The following is an 18945-nucleotide window of genomic DNA, read 5'->3' as shown; positions in this document are numbered from 1 at the left end:
TCAGTATGTGAACATGTGAACAGTTTTCAGTAAAATTCCTTAGTTTTTAGCATACTAGAGTAGTTCTTCCTAAATAAATAAGAAGAAATTGTTTAAAGTATCTACAGAGATATGCATGTGTACTTTACCTTATATTGATTATTTTCTGTTTTAAATTTGCAAAGAGGTCTTTTGAATTTTGTAATTAAAATGTTTTGTTAATTATTATTATCATGTGTATGTATAATATTGGTCAGAGACAAGTGCCTCAGCATGTATGTGGAGTAAGAGGGACAACATTGTGGAGTTGGTGTCTCTTTCCCCTTTACATGGATTCCAGGGGTTGGTGTCGGGTCTTCGGGCTCACTCAGCAGCCACTGTTCTGATAAATGGTCTCTGCAGCCACCAGGGGATTTCTTCAAGTGTCTATGGAATAGCACAGATTTTTACAACATACTGGTGACTAACTTTTATAATTTCTAAAAAACTAAGTCCAAATTTAATAAGCAGTTCATAGAGAAATGGTGTGTACTATTTTCTTTTCCTGATCTGTTCCATATGGCATCATAAAAGTATTAGCCAATAAAGGTTTATCTGTGACCTTTGGTAATGGATCTGTCACTTACTAAGAACAGGTACCACTGAGTTATGCCTGGTCAGTTCATAAACAAAGTACTGATTAATCACAATGGGACAGCTTTTGTTATATTCAACATTTTATAATGTGAAATGTTATTTTCTGGTCCTAACTATCTACAAGTGATCAGATGCCAGCCCATTTATAATAGGTTTTCCTCCTTCTAGCAGGATGTTGCTTTTGGCTATACAAAGTTAATTTCAGATCCTCATGATATACTTGCATTAATTTTGAGACGTTGGCTGGGTATAGAATAGCAAAGAAATAACGTGAACACCATACTGTGCTGCAGCTAATGACACGGTGTTAATGTGTCTCGTCTATAGATAAAATGAAAACTGACAGTAGAGGTCTTAGAGACAGCTTCATGAGGGTCTGCACAGAGGAGCAGGGCTGGGAGAGCATGGAAACAGCCCTTGCACACAGCGCGGAAAGTGCATGGTTTCCTATAGTTGTGGACACCGTTGGAAGTTTTATGATTGGAATACATTGCTCTCTTGAATAACAGACTGTATCTTTTTTCCAAACGTCTTTGCTTCAGAATGGGAAAGCTCATTGTAATGTTATCTTTTCGGAGCCATAAGTGTTCTCTAAAAACACATATGACTGCGATGTTCATCAGCTGGGATGTTTGCTATAATTCACCAATAAATTTGAATAATTTGACATAATTTTTGACAAAGATGAATGTTTCCACATTCATTTCCATAGTAAGGCGGTGTCTACATGAAGAAGCCATTTGACTGACTTGACCTGCCAAATTGATCAGAAAAAGAACAAAAACAGCAGCTATTCAGTCCACAAGATTAAAGCGGTTATGTGCATAAGCCGCCTTGGTGGCCTGTCAACCCACAACTGGCATAAAAGTAGATCACTTTGGAGCCTGTAGTATTATTAGGAACCAGAGTGCTAAGTTGTGCTACCGAGGAAGGAAAGGTGCATGTGCTGTCTGATAGGGTAGTTTGGTATAGCATGAAGCAGAGACCTTATCCCTTGTGGTACCTGCCGTTTGACCTTAGCGTCATTCCTTGTCACACTACAGGTGACTTTACCTGCTCACAGTTGCTTTACGTGTTCTCTCTTCTGAACAAACAGCAATTGGATAATTTCTTCTGTCCTTGACTGTCTTTCATCTTTTCTTCTATGTGAGGTTATGGAGCAACCATGTCATTATTAATATTTAAATTGGTTTCAGCAACTCATGATGTTAACTTATAAATTCCTTTGGACTATCAGAGACATCATTACATTGCATTCATAACTATTAGAATGTAAATTTCAGAACACTAGGCTCCATCCCACCCACTCCCAGATAATAAGAAGTGGTTTCAACATTAAATTACCCCCCAGAAATTTTAATTCAATTACTAGAAAGTTCAACACTAAGTTTCTTGTCCTTTTTGTTTAAGGAATGGGACTAGGAGATGATAGTATGTGCTGACGGCTGTGTGGGAAGAGACAGTTAGAGCAGATTTGCTTTGCCTGACAACTCAGTGACAGAAAGTAGTGTGGTAGATTTCATCATGACACCCACAATAAGGGGCAGGAAGTTGAGCTCTTGTTAGAGTGGGTAAGGAACCAGAGCCCAGAAGCACCGTATTGGTTTCTGTGATGTTTCCTGTGCATGGTCTTTCTTAGGTTCTAGCTTTTCTCCATTTTATGATTTTTCCTGATTGTGATGAACCTTTTCCTCAGAAAGCCACTTTTACTCTTTTTTCCCATAGTTTTCTTTTAATTCCTCTGGAATGCCATGAACTCTCTTCTTCAATCACAGTGATGTTTTATTGCTATCTAGTCACCATTTTTCATTCAAACACATATGCATATATATATATCTGTGTGTGTATATATATGTATATATACATACATATATATGTGCCTAGAAGGGCAATTTGGAAGCTGTCTAGCAGTGCGCAACTTTCCTTGCACACTGTATGTCTTTGGTAATTTTTTTTCTCTGAAAACATCTCTTGATCATCTATATCTGTAATGTGTCTGTAATCTCATCATATAAAATATATGTGTAATTCTGTTTTATATGTTGCCTTTTATATTATTAACTCTCTGTAAAAATAGTGTAAGAATTTCAGCCTGCACTACTGTCAATCTGGCACCTTTCATGAACTGTTTTAGAATTCTGAAAATGTAAATGAAGTAATTAACCCAATATGAAGTAGTGACACATAATTGACTTTCTAAATTAGTGAACTACTGACTCTTTATTATATTATTGCCATTTTATAGGATTTCATATCTGCTAAATTGGCTATTTAACAAAAGGTGTGATGTAACAAAATCCTTCCTCCTATCATAATTCATACAGAAGCTTATTAAATATCTTGGGCTGTGTAGGCTAAGTGCTGTGTTTATTTTAAATTATTTCTGTGTGAATAATTTCAGACTCATGAAATTGAGGCAAAGTTTAATGATAGTGGGATAGAGGCTGCAAATCATGGACTCGACTGGTACAATTCCCTCTCCCCAAAGAAATTCTAAGGAATGGGCATGTGAAGAAAAAATAGAAAGTTTAAAAGTATTCTAGAATTCTTCTTTACCCCATGTCACCTTCTCAGTATAAATGCTCAGCACACTCAGACATCAGAGCTGTCGTCAGATGCCTAAATGCTAGGTTTCAGGCTTCCCTCCTCCTGGGAGTGAGCGCGAGCCCTACTCTGCTGTTTTCCACCAGGCTGGGTATCAGTAGCTCACAAGGACTATTGTTTATGGTTCACTAGTATATGAACTCATAGTGCTCTTTTACTACATATGGTGTGTGCGCGCGTTCACCGTCTATGAAATGAGGTGCAGCCATATACCTGCAAGTAAATAGCTATTCTTAACCCAGTCTTTTCTATCTCCTACCCAGTTTTCATATGGCCTCTGTGGAAAATAGATTCCTGAAAGCCTATCTCAAATATAGTATTCAAATGCTTCTTTCTATAGAGCTGTACTTTAAAAGCCCTTCTTTAAAAATATGTCCTATACCTGATAAATGTATTTACATTTATTTTTTATGAGAAACTTTAATTTTATTTTCAAGTAAGTATATAAAAATTTAAATCTAAACAGTTTTACAGATACTGTCTTTGCTAGATCTTTTTTTCTTTTATTGAAACTAATTTTTTTGTGCAATGATTCTGGTTATTGTTTTCTCTTCCGTCTACGTCTCCCAGTTGCTTCCCACCTCACATCCCATCTGGATCCACACCCTCTTTAGAATACAATAGGCATCTTAAGAATAATAAAATAAAAATAAAAACAAATAAATCAGAATATGACCAAGATCCAAACAAGAAAAAGAGTCAAAGAAAAAGCATAGGAAATGCATATAGATGCATACACGTGTTCTTCACACAGGAGTCTCATAAAACTTCCACACTGGAGACCATAATGTATGTGTAACGGACACATATGTACAAAAAACTAAGTCCTTACATGACATTATGAGATAAAAGAACCTCCAAAGATGCCACTGCGTCCATTTTGTGTTGCCTAGTGTGCTGCTAGGCATGGGATCCACCAATTAAATGGTATTCTAAGTAGTTGGTTGAATAGGAACTTTATATGGAAACTGTATTTGCTTGAATGTTGGAGCAGAAACAGAATTCTCAGGTATTTAGTGAAAGCTCCTAGGTAGCATGGCCATCGGGAGACCCTTGGTCATGTGTTTTCAAATCTGAAGCTAGTAGCTGACAGCTCTTACGATGCTATCTTGACCCATCTAAAAATGGACGTCAGCCTGTGTTCATATGATAACTATATTAATCCACACTTGATTGGCATACCCTGATTTAAGATCATTCAAAGGATTTTTATTTAGCTTGTCAGGAGCATGCGCATCAGTATGTATGCACACGCGTGCACACTCGCACAGAGAAGGGGACGGTGTCAGGGACAAGCACGCTGGGGAAGGGAAGGGGAGCGGGCATATCAGTGCCACCATTTTAGTTGTGAGAATCAGAGCCTATGTTGAAGAAAAGTGGTCAAATGAAGAAGCCTTGCATTTCCCAAGGCAAAAACTTAGAAATATTTGGGAACACTGAGCAAGTACATTTTAGGATTGAGTCAAATGCCGTGTCTTTACTTCACGGGTTTGTGCAACACAGTTTTGTTTCATTTATATTATAAGCATGAACTGCTGAGAATTTAAAATCTCACTGATGACTCTTCAGTGACACCTTTCTGTCTATGATCTGGTCTCAGAACATGTGGAATAGTGGTTTTTCTATACATTATTTGAAGTTTAGCTTATTTTTGTACTTCAATGCATTCAGGCTTGAAATCATATAGCTTGACCTTTAATGTCTCACATGAAATGCCTTACTTAATCTGACATACATTCCATCTAAAATTTAGAAAATCAAATTATTTGTCTCTGGACTTAGAGAATACAAATTCAAATTTGGGATTTTGGTTTCTATTTGCATTTCAACAGTCAATACTTCTAAGTCTTGTAGCTTTGTACTTTTTTCGTACACTTTAGCTGGGAACCATGCAAATTTAATGACATAATAATGTGAAATTATTTAAACAGAAGAGAAATCTATTCGTTCTGGGGGACAGTAACAAGTACCTGGACCCAACATGAACACCACTGAAGGCCCGTGCTTGATTCAGACTGACCCCAGGGTTAGACATGGATATTTCTGGGTTTCCAACGCCCTCCCCATCCCCACTGCCCATTCCTGTGCTATTCCTTTCTCTTTATCATCCGTTCATTTATACGACTATCCTGAATAAATATCTTGCTTACTACATAGTAAGAACCAAAACCTGTAATGTAAGATGTTTCTAAACCTTCAAACAAGACATAGCGCTAGCTTCCTAAGTATCCCTCACCTGATATAGTCTGTGTCCTTAAACATATACCCTTCCATAAATAGATCAGACACTGGGAGCCGTTGAAGAGAGGGAACAGGATGGGAGCCTACCATAAATGTCCTCTGACAGACTCCACACAGCTGGGTATTGAAGCAGATGCAGAAACTCACAGCTAAACTTTGGGCAGAGCACAGGGAGTCCCATGGAAGCGTTGGGAGATAGAAGGACCCGGGAGGGGACAGCAGCTCCACAAGAAGACCAACAGAGCCTATAAATCTGGGCCCAGGGGTGCCCGTGGAGACTGATGCACCAAACAAGGGTCATGTAGGGAGAGGACCTAGTCCCCACATTCAGATGTACCCCATAAGCAGCTCAGTCTCCTTATGGGCCCCCTATTAAGGGGAGCAGGGGCTGACCTGGACTCTGTTGCCTGCACTTTGATCACTTACCCTGGGCAGGGTACCTTACCAGGCCACAGAAGAAGAGGACGCAGGATCTGATGAGACTTGGAAGGCTGGGATCAGTTGGTAGGGGAGAAGGGCTTCCCCTCTGTGAGGACTCAGGTAGGCAGGGAAGGTGTATGAGCGAGGGAGGAGATCAGGGTTCAGATGTAGGGTGAATAAATGTTTAAAAATAATTTTAAATTTAAAAACTATGTACCCTTCTACAAATAACTTGAGAAATTATTACCTGTTAGTATGTTATATACTAGTCAAGGGCAGCAAGCAGGAGTGCAGTGTTGGTACAATATGATCCTGCATTTTAGCAGGAAAGAGATGGTAAGCAAATGGTTTTCCTGTATGGTAACTACTTCAGAAAAGAAAATGTAGGCTGTAATATGTAGACAGTAAGGACATAGGATTGGGAGTCAGTACAGCTGTGCCATGTACTATGTGAACATGGTCAAATTATTTAATTTTCCCTACTATCAGTTTTCTTCTGTATAAAACAAGTACGTAAACTTTCAGCTACTAGCCTAATTTAAAAAAAAAAAAAAAATGTTCCAAATACAGAGACCCACAGCCAGACATTACACAGAGAGTGAAAGACCTTGAAACCCTCAGACCTAAATGGGATGTCTCCAGCAAAACACTCCTCTCAGGGCTCAGGGAAGTGATAGGAAGAGAGTAAGGACCGGAGGGTATGGAGGACACCAAGAACCCAAGGCCCTCTGCACCAACAAGATCAAAGCTTCTTTGAGCTCACAGAGACTGAGGCAGCATGCACAGGAGCTGCATGGTCTGTGCCAGGTCCTTTGCTTATATGTTATAGCTTCCAACTCCGTGTTTTTATGGTGTTCCTGAGAATGCGAATAAGTGGGTCTGTTTATTGTACCTTTGCTTGTGCCCTTTCCCCTTCGTTTGTTTTGTTCAATTCCAATGTGTTAGCTTTTATTTTGCCTTATTGTATTTTATCATACTATTATCTCTTAGAAGCCTGTTTGTTTTCTAATGAGAGACAGAATGGGAGTGGTTCTGCTTGGGAGGTGAGGTGCGGAGAAAGTGGAGGGAGTAGAGGGATAAGAACGTGTAATCAGGGTATATTACATGAGAAAAAAATCTATTTTCAATAAAAGGTCAAAAAATCCATAATATATATATATATCATTTACCACTTATTAAATATTAAAACAAATATTCACAATAAATGTTTTCTGTGAAATGAGACATTTATGTATATGCTCAATTAGTGGCCTATGCAAAACATGCATGAGTCCACTTCCCTCCTAAACTGTAAATTCTTACTACAGAAAACATCTGTCACATATGAATGAGAATATGATTTCATCTGTTCATGCCATGTAAAGTTTTTAATCTTCAAAGTTTATTTAAACCAATATAGGTAATAAGAATCTTAGTTTTTATTTGTATTACATTATTATGTATTTTATATGTATGTTTATATGGTGTTTATGTGCCATTGCACTATTATACATCGAGATCAAAGACAACTTGTAGGTATCAGCTTCTTTTCCTTCTATAGGTCCCAGAACTCTTGTCATCAGACTTGGCAGCATGTGTATATATTCTTGAAAGAAAAAAAGAAAAAAAAAAAAACCTCATCCCTTAGTCTTCTGTTTTCCAAGCCAAAAGAATATGTAATGCTGTATACCTTTAAGACTGCAGCGGCTCCCAGGAAATGTGCCCCGTGCTCCTCAATCTGTACCTTTGTGGTTGTTGCTGTTGCTGCTGCTGCTTCAAGTGCTCAAACCCTTGAGCATTGTATTCTATGATGCGTTTAATAATATGCCTAAGTATTTCTAGAAAATATCCATCAACAAAAGCTCAGAACCAATTTTAAACAAATATTAAAATACCAAACAATTTGTGTCAGAATTTCTTACTATAAAATATATTCATGAAGCTTTAATAAATATATCATTTTTAATCCCAACTATCATGACTTAAATGCCTCGATTGCTAAGGCTGACTTAGATTTGGAGCTTGACAATGTTTCTTTCTCACTTATGTCTTTTTCATATACATTCACTGTAATTGCCAGTCTGTGTTTTATAATATCTTGCCATCTATGGTCTATCTTATAAAATCAAACCTTTTTATCAATGAGCCATTGTGAGCATTCCTTGCACTATTTACTTGGTACTGACAGTTTTTTCCTTACCCTTTAATTGACTGGTATATGAGATACTGACTGGCTTTCTTGATTCACACTTTTTCTGTTACTGCCTTTTCCTTTCACATCATGTAGTTTTGTAAAGCGCTTGTCCCCTCTTCAAACTCTCAGACTGTCAGTCACTTAATGCTCCTTTTGTCTTTTCCTTGAACCCTCCCTTACTCGTGTATTGCTGTGGTTGTAGAAGCATGCACGTGCCAACATGGCCTAGGCAGGAAAGGAAGAGAAAGTGATTGCTGCTCTCTTCTGACTGCCTGCAGTAGGAAATCAGAGCTTGCCCCTCCCTGACTGTGGCTGGAGGCACAGCTTCATAAATGCATGTGACCCAAGAAGCTTCTGTTTACAGGCCCTATCCCTTGGTGCTCTTGCCCAGGGAGAACTTTCTCCTCCCTGAAATTAGACAAAGGTTGTAAGACTTGAAGCTTGGACTTCAAAGGACAGGAAGAGAGACTGTTGTCGTAACCTGTAGCTGCAGTGATGACCTCGCAGTCCATGTGTACCTAAGCAGGGCGTGAGACTTCATATCCATCTGTGAAGGTCTGCAAGCACTGGGACTTGCCCTCATCTTTGAGTGTAGGGACCTTTTAAATTACCTGTCATATATTTTCTACATGATTTTTAAGCATTTTCTTTCTTTTCTTTTTTTTTTTAGAATTTCAACCAAGCATATCATACAGTTTGGTCAAATCTACACTCCATTCCCTCTTTTCCAATTTCTCCCCCTTCACCCCACAAATATTCCTTCCCAATTTCATGTGGTTCGTTTTGTTTTGTTTTTAACCCCCTGAGTCCTGCTAACTGTGTGAGTTTGGAGTATATACTCACATTGTTAAGCAGTCTGCAGAATGATAGTTTTTAAGATTTACCCACTTTAAGAGTCACTTTAAGTGTCTGTGCTATGTGTCCAGTGGCCAAGTTAGTTACTATCCAAAGCAGAACACTTGCTTAGTGCAAAGGGATGTACTGCTGTTTGCAGCAGTTTAACCAGCCCACGCCAGAATACCCTGTGCACATGGGAGTGTGCGGCCATCCGATTTATACGGCGTGATTTCTCTTAAAACCATGTTAGCAAGTCAAACTACTTTACATACTTGAGAAAGAGATAGGAGTAGAGACTGGAAGAGTCCTTTTATGACCCTTCCCAATGTTCCTCGGTGTGGATTTTGTTGCCACTGAAGCATACCTCCAAGGAAGCATACATTAAAAACATGGAAATGAATGTAAGAGCAGGGGTCATTAAGAGCTGGCATCATTGGGCTCTATGCCTGTATACTTCGTTTACTTGGGAGGTGACTGCTACCGTGCTTCTCACGTGAGGGTTTTTATGATCTTCAACCATAAGTAAAAATTAAAAATTCAAGACTTTTCAAATGCTTTGCCTGCTTCTTGCTTTTTAACTGTAACACTATACTGCCTTCCTCTGGACACATTTTATATCTCAGAGCTTATCTTAGAAAAAATGTAGCTATGCTGCTTCTGCATCAGATGAAGAGAGGGACTGTCTCCCCCGACTTAGCAGTGCTGCTTGGTGGCGCCATACATCCTGGCCATCTGCTGTCACCCTGGCGGGGCTCACATGTGGGAGCAAAGCAGAGTTGCCACAGTGCTCAGCAGCTCGGTCGGTCGTTGTTCCCAGTGGTGTCCGGTGCTGTGACTGACGGCTCAATCAGCACTTTACTGTCACTGAATCACAGCGTTCTAGAAGTGTTGCCCCACAGATATCAAGGGTAAAACGGCCCTGGATAGAGTTATCTCTTTCGGAAAGAATTTTGGAGAGTAGTGGTTGTCATTAAATGCACAACTTGACTGATACAATATTTATAGAGAGTGACATGTACATGTGGAGCAGTTTAAACCGCCCGTTTGTATGGGTCACCTATTCTGTGCTGCTGCTTTTTCTTTTTTTTTAATAATCAAAATGATCCTAGGATTGAAGTACATTTATCATCTCCAATGACACTCTCACGATAAAATTGAAGTACAGGAAAAAGTATCTTTCCTGGAAGCATCTGAGCAGTCCCTGAACCCAGGAACTAGAAAGATCCTTGCATTTAAATTGCGAACACTTCTTGTGTGATAACTTTTATTTTATTTATTAAAAAAAAAAAAAAAAAGAAATGCATTTTAAAGTGTGAACTACAGGAGCCAGATGCGACTGTGGTCTGAATTTCTTGCTGGACAGTTTTGTCTTCACATTTTATGTACTGAGGTCTGTGAAACTCATTATCTTCACCAGAAGAGCCAGCGCCTGGGAGGACAGAAGAAAAATCTGAATGTTAGAGCATAAGATGCTTGGGACTTGTGCGCTACTAGGTTAGGCCTAACTAAGAGGAGGAAGAAAGGGAAGTCGAGTCTGTCGCTGACATAACAAGAGATCGGCACCGTGCTGCACAGGGTGGAGTGCCACTGATAGAGACTGTCCAGGAAGACCTGGACGTGAGAGGGAGGATTGCGTGAGGTGTAAAGTTCATCAGAGCAGAGCACATACCAGCTACATTCAAGAAACTGCATAGGGCCACAGCAGAGGGCTGAGCAGCACAGCTCCTACTACTGTACAGACCTTTGACACTGTGTGACCTGAACTCTTAACCAACGGGACTCCTGAGGGAGCGAATGAGTTTCTGTACACATATGTTTAACAGGCATCACAACCCTAAGCTGCACTACAGAACACAGCAGTGAAGTGTGCACGCTCACAGCAGTCGTGGTCCTCGGTTTATAAGTGGCAGCTGTGTCAGGCCCTAATCTGAAGGAGCAATGCATCCTTTCATTTCCTTTCAGAATGTTCTTTCCGGTACAAGAAATTCACATGCTTCAACCCTCAGGACACGTGTGTAGCATATGTCACAGTGTTAAAATAAGGTGTGCCTTTTCTGATGGAAGACATTTATCATATTTTCCTCATGTTTAAAGCATTCTTTATTAAAAATGTACATATGCCTCTGCATGTGCGTGTGCACACCCCTGTGCCCCACCTACACTGGCCTCTCTCAGGGGGTCTCCAGACTTTACAAATGTGAGGACAAGCAAGAGTCCTGAGTGCCAGAAATGCAGGAAGTAAATTGTGATTTCTGTTTTTCATGTTAGAGCAAAGCCATCCCAGTTCAGAAATTCCTCTGTTAGGGTGGGAGTTTTCTTTGGGGATTATTTAGTTCCCCAAATCTGAGACCTGGAATGAAAGATACGCCAAAGATTTTGGCAGCAGCCCATGCTTAAGACACCAACTTCTTCCTGTCTTCAGTTGAATCAAGACATATCTCTTCCTCAGTTTGATTTAAACTACATTGCTTCTTCCATTTCTTTGATTTTTGACAGTTTCGTACATGTATATAATGAGTTTAAGTAGTTTTCACTCCCAGTTCCTTTCTAGTTTCCTTTGCTCTCCTGCAGTAAGTATCCTGCTTTCATGGCTTGTGTCTGTGCATGACACTACAGTGAGGGCAGCAACATGGAGCATGGGAGGCGTCTCCACAGCTGCAGCAGTCAGGAAAATGGCCCACTCCTTCCCCAGCCAGCAGTCCCCGGTCCGTGATATAATCGTCCTGGGTCCAGTCTCTGAAGTACAGCTTCAGCGGTCCCATGAGCACCATGCCCATGCTATAGTATTTGAGTGTTCTCTTCTGGAAAAAAAAGAAAAAAAGAAAGCTCATTGTAAGGTCTCTCAAGAGTTGAATCTGAGGCACTCTAAGGTTATGAGTACTGAAGGGAAACAGCCTTTAGGAGAGCATGAAGCATCTGGCCTTGGCCAGGGATTCATGAGAAGATTGTTAGATACATCAATAAGGGCTTGGTGCCGGGGCATGGTGGAGTAAACTAGATGTCTGGAAAGGCCCCATGGTGTCTGGTAGACGACAGCAGCCCTGTAGAAGGCCAGACCTATGTGCAAGAGAAGCAAGGGTAGTTACTGCTCACCCAGGGCCCTTGACCCCTTCCTCAGCCCACTGTTCTTTGTCTTGCCAGATAATCTTATGCTCTGATAAACCCATCAATCTGACCATAGTTGCTTAACATTTTTAAACTTACGTTGGAAGAAAAAGCAGAAATAAATGGGTTCCCCACTTTATTTCAGCTCCATCAAAAATGTGAATAATATGAACCCAAATACAGATGGCATATGCTTTTTTTTTTTTCTGGTCAAAGTACTTGTTATTGAGTTGATTAAACTTTTGCTAGACTGGGAACATGAGGGATAGTGAAAGTAAAAGCATACTAATTTACATTGAGCCTAAATTGAAATAAATATGACCAGATAATTGGGTAGAATTAAGAAGAGGAAAATAAAGTGGTGGGATAAAATACCTTATACACTTTAATCATTCATAAAATAACTTCCTTTCTAATCTATATGTTATTTAGTAGAGAACTATAAATAAATTTTAAAACACTCCTGATTATGAGTTTAGGATCATAACTGGTTTCTATCTTCTCATGTTTTTATTGGTTGTTGTTTTTTCCCCATGCTTTACCGACTTGAGTAACTTTTAAATTATTTAAATAATTATTTAACTATTTTTAAAGCAAATTCGGAGAAATAGCCATCAGGGTACATATATATGCAACAACACATCTATATCAGGTCACAGTTGTTTTGACTTCATATCTGTGTGTCCTGTGACCATTTTCTTAACATGTCTCAGGCTGTGTCCTCATCACAAATAGGGAAAATAGCATGTTCAATGTAAACTTGAGTAGTATTTCTGAATATAAGGGTAAATAAGTTAATAATCCATACTAATGAATACATTATTTGCTTAAAATTTGTTGACTGGTCTTCAGATATAAATATTGCACACATAAATATCAATTGTAACGTTGCCATTTATTATAGGGAGTAGAGGAATTCTTGAGTGTGTGAACTTCTGAATGGATGTGCGTTGTTGACATGAGGCAGCCATGTCAAGGACTAAAGTGTCAAACCCATTAGAAATCTTCAGTGCCTTCCCCCTGGGTGTGGTGTGGGAGAGGGAAAAGCCTTCCTCTCGTCTTCATGAGAACATTGATGTGCATAGAATGAGCCCACGGAAGCGCTTTCTTCCCAAACATCTGTGGCCTGAAGAGCGCAATCCTCCAGAGAGCACTGCTTCCAAGACTAGCCAACCCACCTCCTTTACTCAGTCTTTCATCTACATTATCTGTAATTTCTTTGTCCCCTTACCATCCTGTTGGGTTAATCCCTGGAGCCGTGTAAGGACCTGGCAGGACATAGATTATTAAGCCATGGAACTTTAGGAAGTTATCTATGTGGTATATTAAAGTCTTTGTCACTCCTGTTGAGCTATTAATACATTGTGAAGTTTTTACAAACTGAAATGAGATAACGTTGTTTCTTTCTGGAAGACTGGTTAGAGATCTTAAATTGATCATACGTATGATTGTCCAAGAGGATTTCTCAGTAAGTACCCATAATTCATCAAGAGCATATGGAGACTTTGAGACTGTAGGCCCTTGCTGGTTTTAGAGACTAACGGTCCCATTGAGAAGCTCCTGAAAACTGAGGATCATTCCCCAGAAAAGTATTCATGTGTCAACAATATGAATGGTTTACAAAGTGTTCTCATGTATGGACTTTCATTAAATACCATTATTCCTGTCTTAGATGGTCATGTAGAACTTCAGTCATGTGTCGTTTTCCTTTTCAGATTTCTAGAGTTCCCAGCCCACTACTATGTTATAAATGATAGTCTATCACTTACTTTCCTGCCCAGCTGGGCTACACCTATTTCCTGCCTTATAATCCGCAATCTGTTTCTTAAACATTCCTGATCTAGTCATCCAGGTAGTACTTCCCACACTACTTCCCAGTGTTTTCCCAGTGCCCATACGACACTGAAGACGTGAAGGAAGGAGAGAGACTGCAACCATGCCAGCCATGCAGCAAATGGTGGCTGTGAACAGAAACAGCAGCCACACGTAGTCCCATCACTGCCGAATTTGGTTGCAGCCATGTGGAAACAGAAGTAAATCTACTTATTAAAAATTTTCACTGATTCATTGCCATCTACAGAATCAATTATTTGAGATTCTTTGACATGGCCTGCATTTGAGAATTGCTCTTAAGATCTTTGAGAATTTGGCCATTCTACAGTTCTAAGTAGGAATATCAAATTGATTTTTAAACTGCACAGTTTTATGGCAGTGTTTGGCTTTATCATATGGGCCACAATATGAAGTAAAGAAAAGTTGCACATGATCACATCAAGTGTATAAAGTGCCCGCCAGTTGTATGCTCTCTGATCATTCATCTAGCAATTCTGTGTCGTTTCAGCTTCTAGAATTTTAATCCCCAGACACTGAGGATTTGCACTGTCTTTCACCTATTTGATACTTTAATTTATTTCATTTCACACAACGACTGTCAATAGTTAGTGTCTTTAGATAATTATTAATTCTGCATATGTTAACAACAACCACAATAAATCACAGATCAAAAATTTTAAAATACCGGGAAAAGTTGTTCTTAAATTGTAACTTATCAGTGCTTTCGCTCCCTGTGTTTTCATAGTTAGGAAATGAGAACACGGACACAACATCTCTTCCTTATCCAAGTGGATTCACTCTCATGGGGTTTTTAAAATTATCTGATGCTGATGTTTTGTTTATATTCTAGTGCCAATAGTGATCCAACTAGAAAATAATTTAAAGAAAATCCTAAAGAAGGCAGCATACTCACCAGTGACGAATAATATGTATTTAACTGGAGTGTTACACATCTTAAGCCTTTAAGACGCTGCTAACGCAGGGGATGTTTTTCTGTAAGACTATGGTATCAACCGTAGTATCTCACTGTTATATGAGCAGAAAATATAGGCTCACCAAAATACAAATTTTGAGGTGCAAAAAATGCTGCAGATGCAGCATTGAGTTGGATGCTTTTAGGTAACGTTCACTAATAAATATGAAAATGTAGAATTTAATATAAAAGGAAAACTTTGAGATACTTAATTAAGAATGTGACAGAGTTTGGTCCGTCGAGACCTGTGCCTTACAATGTCCTCTGAGCTTTCTTTACCATTTGCAGTTCTCCCTTTTGTTATGTGCACTATTATGGACAATTCATCAGCATTCACAGCAAGTGGTGGAGAAGCAGAAACTGTCCTTTTTAGTGTCGGGACACTGGTAGAAAAATATACAGCATTATGACAGAACACGGCCTGTAATTTTCATGTTTTCTTATATTTTAATATGCCACGTGAGGGTGTCCAGTATTCACAGATTGAAAAAGATTTCGCTTCTTTTGATATACAGTTTTTACTTTTCCATTCCTTATCTGGATGGCCACTGAGGAAGTGACCAGTATCTTCAAGCCAAGGCAAATTCCTTCTTTTCAGGAGACAGTAAATTTTTATAGATATAAGAAAAGTTGTATAGGGAGAAGTTAAAATGTAATAGTTTGCCAATAAATGAAATCAAAATAGTATCGATAGAAAGAATGAGGATGGGGTGTGCGTGCGTGCGTGTGTGTGTGTGTGTGTGTGTGTGTGTGTGTGCACTTGTGTGCGTGCGCGTGCGCGCGTGTGCACATCTGAATCACCAAGGAACTGCAGGGCCATGGGTAAATTGGAGAACTGAAGCAAGGAAGCTTCCTTCAGCAGTGTGCCACCACCTGGAAATTAGTTGAAGACAGCCCTGAGCAGCTAACAGTGAAGCCCCAGGTGCCAACTTCCCTGAAGCCCTGAAACAGGAAGTGATGGAAGAAATTTATAAAAGAAACCCTCAGGGATTCCCCTGTGATCCCTTTAATCCTCGAATTGTCAAGCCACATGGAAAATAATAGAGCTGTGTCGTTCCAAGACTTAAGTGGTATTAGCTTTTTGAAAGAAAATGTTGGCCTTTTCATATCCATGGACAAGAATAGGATATGTATTCAAATAGAAAAGAGTAACTTTGAGCCAAAGATATACATGTCTTTTCATTTTTATTATAGTATTGTCTATGACTAAGCAGGCTGCATGAGGGAGAAAAATTAGAGCTGATGTTTTATTTTGTCCTTTTTTACAACAGATGATTCAACGAGAAGCAGATGTAAAAAGTAAGGTGACTGCTGTGGCATTGACGGACTCTGTTCACAATGTGTGGCATCAAGAAGCTGGCAAGACCATCCGAGAGTGGATGAGAGAGGTGAGGCATGGCTCGACTCAGTGCTGAGATGAATGGGCGGGAGCCTTTGTGTCTGGAGTCCACAGCACCTTCTATTGCCTCCCAGCTGACAGTCTGTAGAGACAGAATGTTAAGACAGAATGAAAAGTCTAGACACGGTTAAGGCAATACAAACCCTTCAGAACAATGCTTCAGAAAATGTCCTTCCACCCACTACTGAGACTCCACACAGTGTGCGTTAGAGTTTTAGCTGAACAGGGCTTTGATGTCATCATTCACATTCCCTAATGTTTGATTTTTCTGTCTACTTAGTATTGTAGCTGCCTGGTTTAAAAAAAAAAAAAAAAAAAAAAGAGGTTTCAGGTACACCTGGTCCTGTCTTTTTCTTCAGAAATGTGATGAGAATGTGCCCCTATGAAACTGATCAGCTCAGTACTACCAGTAGTGGTGGAAGTGGTAAAAAGCTGTTAAAGGCTCTCGAGCTGGCCTTGGCCCCACCTCCATCTAGGGAAGCTGTTTAGGGCATGTCCCTGGTGACTCTGAAAATTAATAAGGATCTAGCACACGTGGCCCATGTCTTGCAAACTCTTTAGTCCCTTATTCAGTCTATTGATCCCATTCAGGCATCCAGTTGAAAATTCCTTTCTATTTATATTTATCTTGCTGCACTAGAAGATTCTGCCATGAGCCACAATGGTAATAGCAAGGTAAAATAAAGTTGTTTACATTAAGCACTTTTACTGTAAAGCTCTTAACTATCTCAGCTAAAAGAGCAAGTGTGTATGCTCAGCCATGAGAAGTCAGAAGCACCTGAGACAAGCTCTTAAAGGCACTTCTCACGCCATGTCCTAGTGCTGTTCATGCTAACATAGCCCTGACCGGAAGGTCTGTAGCCAAGCCAGAAATACAGTTCTACGTAATGATCACGCACCCTCCCTGACACCCTTTGACTAGAAACATAGCCTGGTCAGTGATAGACAGTTATGTCCAAGAAACAAAAGTCCACATTAAAACATTTGCCTTTAAGGCCATAATTATTTACAACTCATGCAAGTTTAGCAAACATAAGCAAAAAATCTAGACTCAACCAATAAAATAGGCTTTTCAAAAATATTGCACAGAATTAGCTATTATCTTCTTTTCTCTGCAGATATGGCATATGAAGTTTTACAGTCTTTATAGTAATGCTTTACAGTTGTTTGAGAATTTCATACAGATATGTTGGTCTTATTTGCATACACTCCAACTCCTCCTTTATCTTCCCTCTCCACTTACATCACTTCTACTGCAATGGAAAGATGGCTCAGCCAATAAGAGAAGCTAACAACTAACTGTAACTCCAGCTCCACCCATTGGATCTAGTACCTTCTTTTGGTGCCTGGGGAAACCTGCACTCACAGGACATACACACATACACATTCAATTTTAACTTAAAACTTCATTTCATGGCTGTGTGTGGTGGTGCATGCTTTTAACCCCAGCACTAAGGGAGGCAGAGGCAGGCAGATCTCTGAGTTTGAGCCCAGCCTTGTCTACAAAGTGAGTCTAGGACACCCAGGGCTACACAGAGAGACACTGTCTTGAAAAACAAAATAAAAAAAAAATCATTTCCTGACAAGATGGCTCAGTAGGTAAGAGTGCTTGCCACACAACCCAGACAGCCTGACTTCAGTCCCCAAATTCCATAGTGGAAGGAGAGAGCCAACTCTTGGAAGCCCTCCAGGGGCGCACTCACACACACACATACATGCACACAGACACATGCATGTGCATACAACACACACGCGCGCACGCACACGCACACACACACACACACACACACACCTCTTTCGAACTTGGTTTCTGTCCTTCCCAGTCCTATCAAGTACTTGTACAAGATTTTTAACGTCTTCACTTTAACTGTAGGCTGCTTCACTTGTCCTTGATTTTTGCATGTGAGATCAAAGCTTTCAGCACAATGCCAAAATGAGAAGTAAAATTTTTAAATCATAAAATGGTACTCTGTATTTTCCTTTCAGTATTTGAGCCAAAGGTGATCTCTTTTTTTAAAATGGACATAAAGGTTCACTTGGTTCAGCTTTTAAGAGTCAAGGTGAGTTAGAAAAATGATTAATTGCCTACAGATTATAATGTGCCATCACTTTTATTAATACTAGAAAATTCTGTAAGATACAGTTTTACATGTGTGAGACGTAGGTGATCTGTATTAAGACTGACATATCACCTGGGTAATAGCCAACTTTCATCAGATTTGGAGGCACTAGTAGGATGAATAATAATTAAAATATATACCTAATCGCTGCCTGTCTGTTGGTAGTGCTAATTGCTGTCATTGAAAAGACTGAATTGTTTAAGAAAAGAGGAGAGAAAGAGAAAGTCATTCTTCATTGAAGCTATCTCCCTGTATCATTGGGAGCCTATTTTTAGTACCTATAGAAGTCATGATTTTTGAATTTATTAGGGACTGTGATGAATGATAAAACAAATCATCCATTTACATATCTTGACACTGCTTTGGAGAATACTTATTTCTTACAAGCGAGTGTCACATTGTATATAAAAGCTGGCTAATTGTGTGCTAATCTTCTGCATTATCTAGAATTCTCTGATGTGGTATTCTACCAATGGTAATATTAATTTTACTTATTTCAAAAGTACAAAATATCTTCTAAAGCCCTATTGCTTTTATAATTTCTTCTCCTCATACATTGTGTAATTTTACATTCATCTGCTAATTAAGATTAGGAGTGCACATTATAGAATATATATCCATCCCA

At 39.4% G+C, this 18945-nt stretch overlaps 1 protein-coding gene across 4 annotated transcripts in view; it reads left to right on the top strand.

The window, feature by feature from the left end:
* Positions 1 to 18945, top strand: part of Fam172a (family with sequence similarity 172 member A) — a 381713-nt gene that overhangs the window by 242657 nt on the left and 120111 nt on the right. For all 4 annotated transcript variants that reach the window (XM_051172349.1, XM_051172350.1, XM_051172351.1 and 1 more), the window contains one exon: positions 16073 to 16189. In XM_051172349.1, the coding sequence (XP_051028306.1) occupies positions 16073 to 16189 (117 nt within the window). The remainder of the gene's footprint in view (positions 1 to 16072; positions 16190 to 18945) is intronic.

The sequence above is a fragment of the Acomys russatus genome, chromosome 30 (assembly GCF_903995435.1).
Source record: "Acomys russatus chromosome 30, mAcoRus1.1, whole genome shotgun sequence".
Classification (NCBI taxonomy): Eukaryota; Metazoa; Chordata; class Mammalia; order Rodentia; family Muridae; genus Acomys; species Acomys russatus.
Note: the sequence above shows the minus strand (reverse complement) of the source record. Positions and strands in the feature narration are given on the sequence as shown.